This window comes from Tiliqua scincoides, chromosome 2, assembly GCF_035046505.1.
Source record: "Tiliqua scincoides isolate rTilSci1 chromosome 2, rTilSci1.hap2, whole genome shotgun sequence".
Taxonomy (NCBI): Eukaryota; Metazoa; Chordata; class Lepidosauria; order Squamata; family Scincidae; genus Tiliqua; species Tiliqua scincoides.
Window position 1 is genome coordinate 237,657,168 of NC_089822.1, and position 13,665 is coordinate 237,670,832.

Here is a 13,665-nt window from a genome sequence, read left to right on the forward strand (position 1 = left end):
CCTATCCTCCATACCTACTTTACCCAGGCTTCGCGCACTGGAGAGGACACTCTGTTCCAGAACCACCATTCAGAGCGTGACACCATAGTCTTCCAAGACTGAAGGATGCCAACTAAGGATGAGCTTAATAGTCTTTCATGAGCTACTTTGTTTTTGTTTTAATGAGCGTGGCCTACACAGGTATATCCATTTGTGAATAAGAGTGAATAACCTCTTGTCAGTTAAGGGTTCTCATCAGCATCTCAAGATTCTTAGTTGTGCTGAATGCCTGACTTTAATACACCAGGGTGCTTCTCTTCCAGAATTCTTTGCTGTGCAACAATTGGTGCTAGGTGATCCACTGGTAGACCATAAGCTACTTTCCTTCAACCTTGCTTCTAGAGAATCTTATGGGCTTGCACCACATCATGTGTTGGTTGATTTAATTAGATTAGCAATTTTCAACCTTTTTCATCTCACAGCACACTGACAAGGCACTAAAATTGTCAAGGCACACCATTGGTTTTTTAACAATTGACACCATGCTGTCAATGGGGGGGGGGTTCACATCCTCCATTGGGCCTACTAATAAATGACCTTCCCCCAAATTCCAATGGCACACCTGTGGACCACTTGGGGCACACCAGTATGTCATGGTACAGTGGTTGAAAATGACTGGATTAGAGAGCTAGCTAGCTAGACTTAACTGCTAGATTGGGCCAGTCATTACCAGTATGCATACAAATACTGCTTGAACATTTATGGATTGCTTATAGTGCATGGTTTGGCTTCAAAGTTCATGGTTTGGCATACATAAGGTACAAGCACTTCAGGTTTGTTATGGTGAAGCCCACATGATTTCCACTATCTCCCGCCTCTCTCAGTTGCAGCCCTCCACATCACTCTGTAAATCTTTGCAGAGGAACCTTTCACATCAAGAACAACTTTTGGAGGCTACTGGATCCAAGGCGCTGCTGGTTAAGGTGGCAGGAAATCACCTTTCTGCGCATGGAATGCTTTTCTTTATTTTTCAATTCATGCCTATATTTATCCCTAAATATGATATTGAATATTTTCTTGCACATTCTCCAAAATTGTCCCAGAATCAATGGCAGCTGAGAATATTTATTATCATACTTTTCTCATGACAATTCAAATCCAACAAAACATTACAAAAATCACTGGCTGTTTTTCAAACTACATCCAGAGTTGTAATATTTATACAACCACAGAATATGATATACATATTGAACGTAGCATGATTGTGGCACATGCATGATTCCTGCACACGCAACATAGTTTCATAGAGATAGAGGCTGTCAAAAATCAATGCTTGCCCAAAGTAAGTTATTTCTTTCAGCAGTTTTTGCTTTTCCACATATTAACTATTATAATCCAGGAGATAGTGCGCTACAAGGAACAAGAACATGTAAGATACCAGGATGATTGTCTGACCTGCCTCCCTTCATACAATAAAAATGGCAAATTCAACATGAGCATGCAAGTTCTAACCTCCCCATCATGTTGGTCCTCTCTGCTTCCAAATTGCACCTGAGAGGAATTCATCCAAACTACCCCCCAATACACAACTGAAACTAAACTGCATGTGGATGGGTAGTTGAGATGAAGCTCCCCTGTCATATCACAGGCAAAGAATCCCAGGACAACTAGAAGGGGCAGGACATGCATGCTTATGATGCACTTCTCTCTACTCGTGCAAGGAAAGGTCAAACTGGATAAGAATTGTCTAAACTGGTCCACTGCCGTTTCTTCTGTAGCCTGCTTTTTCTTTTTCTCTTTGAATACAAAAACTCAAAGCAATTAAGAACAATTATAATAAAGGCAGCAATATACAAAGGAGCAATAAATGCAACAATGAAAATGGCTCTACAAAAATATGGCTATATACTAACCCTATCACATGCAAAAGGAAGTTCCCACATGGAAATTTCCCCAAAGCCCTCCCTGAATATCCATTTCTTGGAGTCAAAGATGGAATTGTGCATGGGGGATGACGAGGGAGGCGGGATCAGCAAAACATGTGCCCTTACATGAGCAGAAGTGTTTTCTGTTTGTACATAATGTCCTAAGGATGCAAGCCGTAGATTATGATGCACTATGTGCATGGGGGTTTGGTTACCCCTGCTCTAAACAGTGACTGTCTGCATGTCAGGGAGGTGCGGTGCGGAGTCGGCAGGTGAGGTAGAACTGCCCCATCGTAGTCCATGGGAAATTGCACTGCAGCTGCTCCACCTGCTTACATCTGAGGAGGCTCTCCTTACACTTGCTCTCTTGAGTGTATGGAGAACCCAGGTGTAAGCAGGTAGAGCAGCTGTGGTGCTTTCCCATGGACTATGATAGCACAATTCTGCCTTACCTGCCGCCCCTACAGCACATGTAGACGTTAGTACTGCTGTTAGTACTGAACAGCAATCTTCAGTTCAAGCTGGCTGGAAAAATCCAAGGGTCTTGATCACTTAAACGTTTGCTGTTAATAGAAAGAATGTGAAACATTTTTTTTTTCATCCTTACTTTGGCAAAAGATCTGTTCACTGTCAACATCAGACTGATGGAGAAAGAAACAGATAAACCATTTCAGATCAGAGCTGACAGCCGGGCCCCACTGAATTCAAGGGAGCTCAGGGATTAACTGCAGGATTTTATGGTATAAAATTAAAAAGTTACATTAAACTAAAGCATCTAATTATAGTTTCTGCATAAAGACTTGATGGAAAAGACTCCAACTCCAAAAGCAAATTAACAGTGCAGCTTTAAATCTATGCACCAATGTCACACTCAGTTATGCATCTGGTTCTCGTATCTAAAGAGGTTCACAGGCTAGAAATAAAATTTCTACTTTCTAACATCTCATGCACTGCTCAAACTTTAATTTCAGATTTCTATTCTAGATTTTTCACATTACAGCAACAGCTGCAAGTACTGCACATCAAAGGATGGATGTCTTCTAAGGAGACCTATGGCTCAGCAGGAGAGTTTGTACTTTGCATAGGATGCTATCTTTATACATCATCAGACCATGATCCATCTTGCTTGGTATGTTAACACAGATTGGAGGCAGCTTCCCAGAGAGAAGACACCAGGAATCAAAGCTGGGGCCTTCTATATGCAAAGCAGATGCTCAAACACTGAGCTAAAGCCCCTCTCTCCCAGTTCAATCCCTGGCATCTCTATTAAAAGTGCTTCAGGTAGCAAAACTTGGAGCAACCTCTGCTTAGAGACTATAGTCAGATACCACCCAGCAAAGCAGACAACACTGGGCTAGATAGATCCATAGTCTAAATCACCATAAGGCAATCTTGCATGTTCACTAGCTCCAGGGTTGACCCAAAATCGCCTGGTGTCCCAGACATAATGCCGAATGCTCCGCCCCCTTACCTGGCAATATGTCAGCCTCTGTTTTTCCCACTCCCTGAACTGGAAAAAGACCCTGGATATGCAGAAGAGGAAGTGTGAAGGAGGAGGAGAGAAGAGTGGTGGCTAGGGACTAGTGGGAAGAGAAGCAGTGGAGCATGTAGGCAGATGGAGGTGGAGAATCTTCCTATAAAGTCATGTACTTTCATTTGTGTACACACAGGCTGACAAATCCTCTTTTAAATCCCTTACTTAAATAGCAATACATAATAAATAGCCTTGTATGCTTTTTTTCTGAATTTAATCACATCTGCATTGCTTTCAGACGCTAATATATGAAGCATTCATTTTTAAGCTGCTTCATTTAAACACCTTTCCATTTTTAAGGTCTCTATAACAGACATGTTTACAAAAAAAAGACAAGCAACTTGCTTATTCTCAAACGCTGGAAAAAATACAAGAAACTGCATTATTAATGCTTAACAATTGGTAGTACCTGCCTTGGGCATCTGGTTTTGCAGAGAAAAGGCAGGGTAAAAATCTTTTAAATAAACAAACATTTGCTTTTCAACGCATAATCTGTGAACTATTTACATCAATAAGCCAACTTGACAGAATTTGGCACACATACAGAATATTTCTATTCAGAAGAACTATACATGCTGAAGACAACTTTGGGAAGGCACAGGAAGGGAACATGAGCGGTGAGATGGAATGTGATATTGACCAGGCTAATTCTTTTTTTAATCTACCATACAACTTTGTAACACTACTACTAAAACAGCCATATAGCTTGTGCTCTGGCTATTGTCAGATCTCAGGTGTTGGCCAAAATTAGCTAGCAAGCAGCCTTCTTCATAAAGCACGCCGCTGAACATCACAGAACTTCACTATTCCAGTTTCTGGATCTCCTAAGCATGGAATTTGCTAATAAATTTTATGGCTGTGATAGAAAGTAAGGAGGAGGTTTTAGGGTCTATCAGAAAGCAGTAACTCATTAAATACATAAATTCAATCTATGCAAACAGAAGACGAGACAGAACATAAACACGCTAATGTGTAGACAAGTTAATAAAATCCAGCCTTACATAAAAGGACCCAATCCGGTCACTGCATGGGTTTGGACATGGACCTCATTTACTACTGTGCAATGGAAGGACAGAAACCTCACCTGGACCCTTGTCCAAAAGTCACTCCTACCTGAACCACAAGGTAAAACTAGCTGAATAAGGCTGTAGGAAAGATGGAAAACCTAGGAGCAGGCATGTGTGTTGCGTGGTGCGCCTGAATATTGTATTTTAGTCCTTATGTGATGGGAAGGGGGAAGTACAGGCATAAGAAACGTTCATTTAAAGGGATAGCAACCCCTGTAGGCATTTCTGAAAGCTTTCAATTTAATACTTGTTCAGTTCAAAGCTCTGGTCCAGTAAAAGAACATATGCCGCCTGGATGACAGGCAGAGCCACCTAATTCACTCCTGCCTACTGCACCTGGAATGAGGACAACTACAGGAATCTCCTCAATGTTCTGCTCCTATTAACCCAGTTCTATCAGAGCTCTTTGCAAATAGATACAAGGACAGCTAGCGAGTTGTTCAGAATTTTTGCTATAGATCAAAAATATCAATTGCTTTTTGGATGCAAGGGCAGGATTCCTGCTTAATGCCCAATACAGATCTTGCCCTGTTAGTCCCACCCCCACCCCACACCAGCTTTTCTGGCTCTTGCTTTACATCCCATCTGAACCTGACATTGCTCACCTTGTGTTCTTTAAGTGTTCCTGCCCAGCCTCTTTCTCAAACTCGGTTCCACAAAGATACACACGCTGACACCTGCAGGTTCAACCACAACCCTTCTAGCTGGGTCCCCGAAGCTGGGGAGCGAAGTGGTAAGTACAGCACGCTCTGCACTGCGCCATGTAAGCGCCCCTCCCTTTCAGCATGGAGCCATTCAGGGCAGTGACGGTACTTTGCCACCGCTGCCCCGAATAGCTCTGACACCGAGGAGGAGGGGCGCAGAGCATGCAGTCTTACCACTTCACCTCCCCGCAAGCTCCACTTCTGCTGGGTCCCTGAAATATCTATCACCAGCTCATCATATATGCCAATCACTAAAAACATCAGCATTGCGTCTGTAGTATTATAGACTGCCTTCGTTTGTGAGTTAAGATTTCTTTGTAAAATCCCAAATTTCAAAGTATTGCCAGAGAGTTGTTGGCACAAATGTATTCTAACATCAACTTGTGTGCCGGTTGAAGATTACACTAAACCGCCTCAGTTCAAGGCAGGAAAAAAAGCATTTATATGTTTTGGGTGCAACAGCAGAAGAACAACACTTATTATACAAATTGCAGGCTATCTTTGAACTTGCATCCTTTATTTTCTAAGTTAAGTGCCCCTTTAAAATCCATAGCTGAACTCTGCTGTGACTGGTCTAATTCAACTTTTGTAAAGCGAAGAAGTCTGCGTTTCCATCTGTTACAGATTCACTTTTCCCTGGTAATTAGGAAGCTGGACTAGCAGAGAACACAAAAGCTACTAAAATAAATGAAGTCATTTGAGCAAAAAAAGGATTACAAATAGCAAACTGCAAAAAGATGGTACTCCAGATTAAGGCTTTTCTGAAACAATCCTTTGTATGGGAACCTTGCTCAGTTTTTGAACAAGCTATTCATCAACATATATTTCTATAAATAGGTCTATTTTCTTCCACAGAATCAGATAATCTGAAAATACAATTATTTCAGTCACTGTTTGGTGTGTTGCTGTTTTAATTGCCTGAAATATAGAGGAAGTTTGCAATATGTGGATACGTTTCATGTGCAAAATAATACTTAATAAAACTTGGCCTGTGATGCAGGGAAGTGAACCTTACCTGAAAAAAGAAACTGCAGATACAGGAGAAAGAGGTGATGGAATTTATAGCACAACTCAAACTTCATTGTCACGTGAAACACTTTTAGAAAATACTTATGCTAATGACAAGAAAACACTAAGAGGTTTCTGCCGTACATGGTTCAAATACTTCACGTACCTTAAGGACTTCCATGGGTACCTGAGGAGCAGGAGGAAGGCTTGTGGGGAGGCTGACGTTGATGGCTGGTGTCTGACTGACGGCCACTCTCTGTTGCATGAACTGGGCTGCTTGCTGTTTCTGTTGCTGCTCTCGGCGCTCTTGCTCTTGCATCTGCTCACGCATGAGCTGCTGTCGTAGCAAAATCCGTGATGTCATACTGGAGGAGCTTAGCGGAGGCTTGGAAGCTCCGGGGTGCTCAGAACTACTGTGGGAAAACACCAGAAGACACAGATCCGTCCATCACTCATCAATAACATTGGTGGAAGTTTAAACAGTTACACTGACAAAAATAAGTGTAAAGGGGGAAATCTTTTACAGGTACAGAAATGGATGGAAATTGAATTGACTGTCTCACAGGAGCCTAACGTGACTTAAGTGAATGTGAAACGATATCAAACTCAAACACGTTGCTGACTAATTAACACTAATTACTAGTATTAGTAGATTAATACTAATCAAGTATTTTGAAATGATGCACGTAAAGATATCTTGTGTTAAAAGGGGAGCAGTCAACATTCTTATAGTCTTCTGGCAAAGTGGAATAGTATGTAGCAGTCTAAAATCACTTGACTGTTAATGACGATTAGCAGTAACAGCATCCTTAACAGTCAAGTGATTTTAGACTGCTACATACTATTCCACTTTGCCAGAAGACTATAAGAATGTTGACTGCTCTCCTTTTAACACAAGATATCTCTACGTGCATCATTTCAAAATACTTGATTACTGAGTTGGTAAGTTATAGAAAGATATATTCAAGTATTGCTTGAAACCACTGCATTCACTCACTTCACACATTCCTTAGGCATTCAGGCAACAACTCTGAACACAAGTTTTAAAAGCAAGTTGAGGATCAGAATAACATTTTAATCAAGTACACAGTATATGTATATTTTAGACAGCGCTATGCTGAAAAGTGCAAGCTACCTTCTAAATGCAATGATGGGAACTTTTATCTGGAAAAGTAATAGGAAAATGCTGGCCATGATCCAAAAAAAACACAAAACACAGCCACCAATTTCATGCAGCATCATTTTATCTCCAGATTTTACCCAAACATTAGGACTATACAATTTACAGTACTGTCACAGTAAACAAGAAGTGTGTCATCCAAAGTGTTTTATATTCTCTGATGAAGCAAGCATGTTACTGTACACTGCACTGGTTTAAATTACGGTACTGAAGTACTCCATTAAAGTGAATAGATGGAAGTGATCTGGTTCAATGTGTTGGTTGCATAGTCTTTAATAATTGAACTTGGCTGTTGTCTGTAACCAGTAACAAGAAAGAACTTGCAGTTCATAAAGTGGGTTAAGTCTTGTTGCATCGGCTAAGGAAGTACATGAAAAATGCTAACTAGGAGGAGGTTTTATGTTAAAACCAAGTATTTTTTTTTAACATTTAGCCAAACTTCTCTTTTAATAACCAATCACTTCCAGATAGCTATGCAACTTTCTTAGCAATATAAGTAATGTTAATGACTGCTGTGGCATAAATACTACATACAGATTATCCAACAAGTTTATCAGTAGATATTTGCTACTGAAGACACATTAGGCTTTGGGGAAGGATTGATAGCATTTCCAAGACATAGAAATTGAATTTGTTTGGAGGAACCCCATAAACATGAATACATTTTTAAAGTGTCTCACTAGAAATAATTGGACACGCAAGATAGCAGGATGGGGAAAACAATCTGCAAATCATGTCCACAATATGTATGTGTAAAATTCTGATTTTAATTTTTTTTCCCCAGAGCATTAGCAACTTTTTTTTATATATACTTCTTTTTACAAAAGGTGTGGGGGAAGAGGCAGAGAATGATGACCATCTTGCTGTTTCAGGCCTGTCAAGTTGAAACATTCCCAGGGACACTGATCCTTTTGATAAAACAAGAGAAAAATCTTTGTGGTGAAACTAATGCAGCTGTGGAATAATCGCACTAATTAGCTGCTCAAGGGAGAAGTCACTGACTGTGATACTCATAGAGAAGACGGAATACTTGCAATTAACGGTAAAGCTTTCTTATATCCCACAAACACAGTACAGGGACACTATAACTTTTTACTGGGAAAATTCATCCCTTAGCAAAAAGATTTTGCTAAAGAGAGAATCAGGAAAGCATACATTACAAATCCTGCAACTAATAAGAAATAGCTATCATTTTTAGCTATGAGGGCTTAGGGGTGGAGAGAGAAATAGAAAAGTTACTTTAATAGAAATTCTTAGGAAAAGGACCCAGAACCTTCTAGGCATTTATCATTAGCTAAAATTGAACACCAAGTTCAGAAAGATAAAAGACAGTTTAGAGAGCCCCCTAAAGCAATTCCCAATAATTAGTTTTCAAAAATCTACATTTTATTTATGTTTTTATTAAGCTCAAGAGCAGGCAGCTGATAGTACATGGCAAGTAGAGGCAGTTTTGCATGTGGATTTGTGAACATAGTCCCATATGAAAACAAATGCGTAAATACAATATGGGGATTAGTTGTAGCACTCTCCAAATTAATATTATATTTCTACTTCGATAATTTCTGAGTTTATCCCATGCATGGTTAGGAGATCCCCTACCTTCCCCAACCTAACCTGGTTCCTGCTCTTTCTAATGTTGCACGAAGATCCAGTGGCGTCACTAGGGGGTGTGGGCTGTACCAGGTGACACGCCCTGGGGGGTGACATGCTAAAGTTGCGACGTTAGGGGCTACCACGTCGTGCCATACACCGTTGGATGTAGAATGACCGGCGGAACACAATGCAAAATCGCCATTGAGATCGCTCCTTTCGTTCAAAGGTTATGGCCAAAAACCAGAAGGAAAAAAATGCATGGAGCCCTATGGAAACTGAGCCGTATCATGCGTTTACTCACGAGTAGGCACACTTGCCATAGTACATCAGAAAGGGCAGACTGAGAGGAAGCCAACGACACCAGAATGGTCCCAATCCAGTAAATGCAGCCCCCCAAGAACACCCGAGAAGGAGCTCCCTATTCAGCCCTATGGAAAGCAAGCGAAACCACGTGGTCACATTTACTCACGTGTAGGTGCACTTGCCTTGCTCAGTCCAGAAGGGCAGGCTGAGGGGACTCCAACTCAGAATGGTCCTGATCCAATGAATGCAGCCCCAAAAAACACCGGAGGAGGAGGTCCCTCCTTCCCAGCTGTGAGTGTATGGAACCCTATGGGAACCCAAGCAGCTTCATGGTAGCATTTACTCATGAGTAGGCAGGCGTGCCTTGGCTGGTGGTCAGGCCAGGCAAAGGGGAATGTGAGGACACCCGAATGGTCCCGATCCGATGGGAACGGAGCACAACAAAAGCCCCAGAAGGCAGCCTCCCTCCCCCCCACTAGAAAGGACCAACAAAGAGGCTTGAACTGGTAAGGGGAATGTTTTCTATTTTGCACTTGCAAAGTCTCCCTCACAGCCCAATCCTACCCACACTTTCCTGGGAGTAAGCCCAACTGACTCTAATGGGACTTACTTCTGAACCGACAGGCATAGGATTTGGCTCTCAAACTTGTAAAGCCAGGTGTGTCTTTGTAGTGATGTGCTTGAAATAGAAGGACTTTAAACTGGGCACTGGGGAGGGCTGAAAATCTCACTGATTCTTTTGGGGGTGGGGATTATTGCAGGCAGGCTACAAAGAAAATTCACTTGGTGGAACAGGACTGGCTCCCCCTTATTTAATTATTTCTTTCATTTTAATTTAACTATTTATAATTATTTTAATTTGCTTGATGATGTCACTTCTGGCCATGACATCACTGTCAATGGGTCCTGGACAGATTGTCATTCTAAAAAGTGGGGCCCAGTGCTAAAAGTATGAGAACTGCTGCAACAAGGTGTTAGTAAGTTGACACGGGGAGTGTGAGACTCCACAAGTTTTCAAAATCATTAAAATCAGAATTTGGAGGAATAATCCCATCATGCTATATATCAATCAATGTGTAATTTCATGCAGAATGCAAAGAAACAACCCACATTGAAATATCTGTGTTCTATCAAAAGGTACTGCCAAAAAACCACTGGGGGCGGAGTGATGGTACATCACCATGTCCACCACCTGGGGTGTTGCCCCGCCCACTGCATGGGGTGACGCGCAGGCCTCCCGCACCGGGTGACGCGAATCCTAGTGACGCCACTGCCAAGATCTTGTTGATGTTTGCTGTTGGTTAGTGGTTTATTTGTTATTTTTTATGGTTTATATTAATTTAATTTTATGAATAGCGATATTTGAATTTAGAAAGTTTTTTTTTAAAAAAATAAGTTTATTTTTGTAAACCATTCTGTAAGCCATTGGGTGACCTCTTGGCCGAAGCAGGGCTACAAATTGAATATCAGAACGCCCAGTAACCAAAATCATCATTGTTGGAAGTGGAAGAATTATTACCACACAGTCATTCTTAGTGGCTGAAGTTTGGAACTACCTTTGGTGAATCTCTGAAGTCCACACAGCTTTCAGAAGTATTGCAAGCCACTGTTTTTCAGGATGCGATTTAGTGGCAGGAGTCCATTTTTGGACTTCATACATTTTTTCTTCTGTTCTCTTTAAATTTGACTGGTTATTGTGTTTCATGGTACTTTTAGCTGCCTGAAAACTATATAACTGAAATGGCTTAAAGCAAACTATAAAATAAACAGGAAGACATATGAACTCCTTAAGCCCTGGTGGTTCAGTACCCTAGCAGCATACCCTTGGGTAAGGTGCCAGAACTACTCCCCCTGCAGGATTCAGTGATAGCCATTTTGGAACCACTGCATTGGTCGGGGGAGGGGTGGAGGATTGGGCTCCTAGCCTTATACTAAGCCAGTGGCACATACATTTATTTGGTTCCGAAGAAGCATAAGGAGAAAATAAATTCATGTTGTTTCTTGCTGCTGTGCAAGGAAACTTCTCGTAGGAGGATGCAAGTCTTAGCACTATGTAGGCCATGAAAAGGTCTTGAAAAGAGCTTGTGGAAAGTCTTCCTAAAGCTCATACAATAAAAGAACTTCTCTAGATTTACATTTTTACCAAGCACTCTTCATAAAACACTTCCATGAGCAGAATAGCACTTTCCGCTAGCAAAAGTTCTCTTTTTATCTAAGCCAGGGCTGCCCAAACCCCAGCCAGAGGGCCATTCGCAGCCCTCAGGGACTCCCAATCTGGCCCGCGGGAAGCCCCCGGTCTCCGACAAGCCTTTTCGCCCTCCAGAGACTTGCTGGAGCCTACACTGGTCTGACGCAACTGCACTCAGCATGAGGGTGTTCAACCTCTCATGCAAGCTGCGGGCCAAGGGCTCCCTCCACTGCTTGCTGATTTGCTTCTCTGATGCAGCAGCAGCAGCAAAGGAAAGGAAAGGAAAAGCCGGCCTTGCTCTGTGCAAGGCCTTTTATAGGCCTTGAGCTACTGCGAGACCTTCATTTATTTATTCAAGTAAATACCACCTCTAATATATTCATGTAAATTTATGTAAAGTTCTTCAAATTTGAAATGTAAATCAATTAAGGAACATAAGAACAGCCCCACTGGATCAGGCCATAGGCCCATCTAGTTCAGCTTCCTGTATCTCACAGTGGCCCACCAAACGCCCCAGGGAGCACACCAGATAACAAGAGACCTGCATCCTGGTGCCCTCCATTGCATCTGGCATAGCCCATTTCTAAATCAGGAGGTTGCATGTACAACATACATTCTTTTTTCTTGACCCCCAACACAGTGTCAGAGAGATGATGTGGCCCTCCTGCCAAAAAGTTTGGACACCCCTGATCTCAGCAATGAAATAAAACTGAGTTGTTTTTCAATAGTATCTGCAGGTTGTATTTAAGATCATACATGCAGGCAAAAAATCACTTGCCTTGCGTAGCCACATGCATGCATGAACACAAACACACACATAAAAGCAACAGACCGGAAAGGTAAGTGGGTTAATTATACAATGTTCTGCTCATCTGAAGTGGTAAGGAACAAGCCAGGAAAAGGATTTAATTCAGAGAGAATCTGAGATAAGCATCATGTTGGATTTTATCCATGTGCCTAACACAGAGTATTCTGTTACAGTGCACACACATGAGCATTCATTAGGTGTGAACTCCATCAAGTTGGAAAACATTCTGTTCCCATTCCATTATTCAACTGGCTGCCAACATTCCCTCTAGCTCTTCTCCACCCACTCACACCGAAAAAAATAATAATTTTGGGCTAAAACGTTCCTGGTTCTACCCAAGACTTCTTTTGGCAAGTAGAAAAGATTCACATAAATTGGGTCTGCATACGTTCTGAGGTGAACTGTATTCTGACAAAGTGCAATTCCCCAGCCAAAAATTAGACCCTTGAAGTTTCAAATTCAGAGAACAGCGATAAGAATGACATTTGCATTAAGCACCACAATGTTTGCCAATATTAAGATGAAAAAGCAACAGCAGTCAAATTCCTGGCAGGACTGGCAGAATTTGGACATTACGTAGATCTGCCTGTCAATCAAACTCCCAGACATTGTTCTATCTGGGTATCATATTGGTGCACAGTGCCTGCTGTTAGCTCAACTCATAAGTCTCCTGAGAACCCTTTACAAATCTCACTCTTTCTGCTGATTGCAAAGACCCCGTATAAATTGAAGATCAAAGTGTTGATTGCACCTTATCAGTCACATCAACTCTGGTTTATGCAGTTATTCTGGTTGCAAGCAGAACTTTCCTATCATGCACCACAACATTTCTCTTCACCTAGACAAGAACACTGCCTCATGTTGTTGCATGAACTGCTGTGCAAGCACTAGCAAGAAACTTTTGTAGAAGGATGCAAGTCATAACATTATGTAGGCCATAAAAAGGTAATGAAAAAAGCTTATGGAAAGTCTTGCTGAAAAGTTTGTACAATTGGAAGAAATCTAGGTTTACGTTTTTATGAAACCAGAAGCAGCCTGAGGATCACCGAGGGAGGCGTGCTTTTCCATTTAAATCTGTGTCACTATGTTACCCCCATAGGACGCAGATCTCCTACAGAATAGTGCTGCTGGCCTGGGTGGCACCCACCTCAGGGAGGCTTCAGTGACTACATAATCAACAGTAGATTAACATTTATAACAAGCAAGCTACTTGGTTACAGTTTGACACATTTTCTTAAAAATCCATGGAGAGGACGTTTCAGGGCAGGGAGAGAGTGGCCTGGGGGCGAATCGGGCCTGAAAGGGGGCGGACCAGCCATGGTGACACAGGCTAGATTCCACCCCCACCCCCCCCGCTGGATGGGAGCACTGGTCTA

The 13,665-nt window shown here is 41.9% G+C and overlaps 1 protein-coding gene across 4 annotated transcripts in view; it reads right to left on the reverse strand.

Annotated features, from left to right (window-relative positions):
- MITF (melanocyte inducing transcription factor) overlaps positions 1-13,665 on the reverse strand; it is a 174,354-nt gene that overhangs the window by 56,295 nt on the left and 104,394 nt on the right. For all 4 annotated transcript variants that reach the window (XM_066613352.1, XM_066613351.1, XM_066613355.1 and 1 more), the window contains exon 2: positions 6,384-6,630. In XM_066613352.1, coding sequence (XP_066469449.1) covers positions 6,384-6,630 — 247 coding nt within the window. The remainder of the gene's footprint in view (positions 1-6,383; positions 6,631-13,665) is intronic.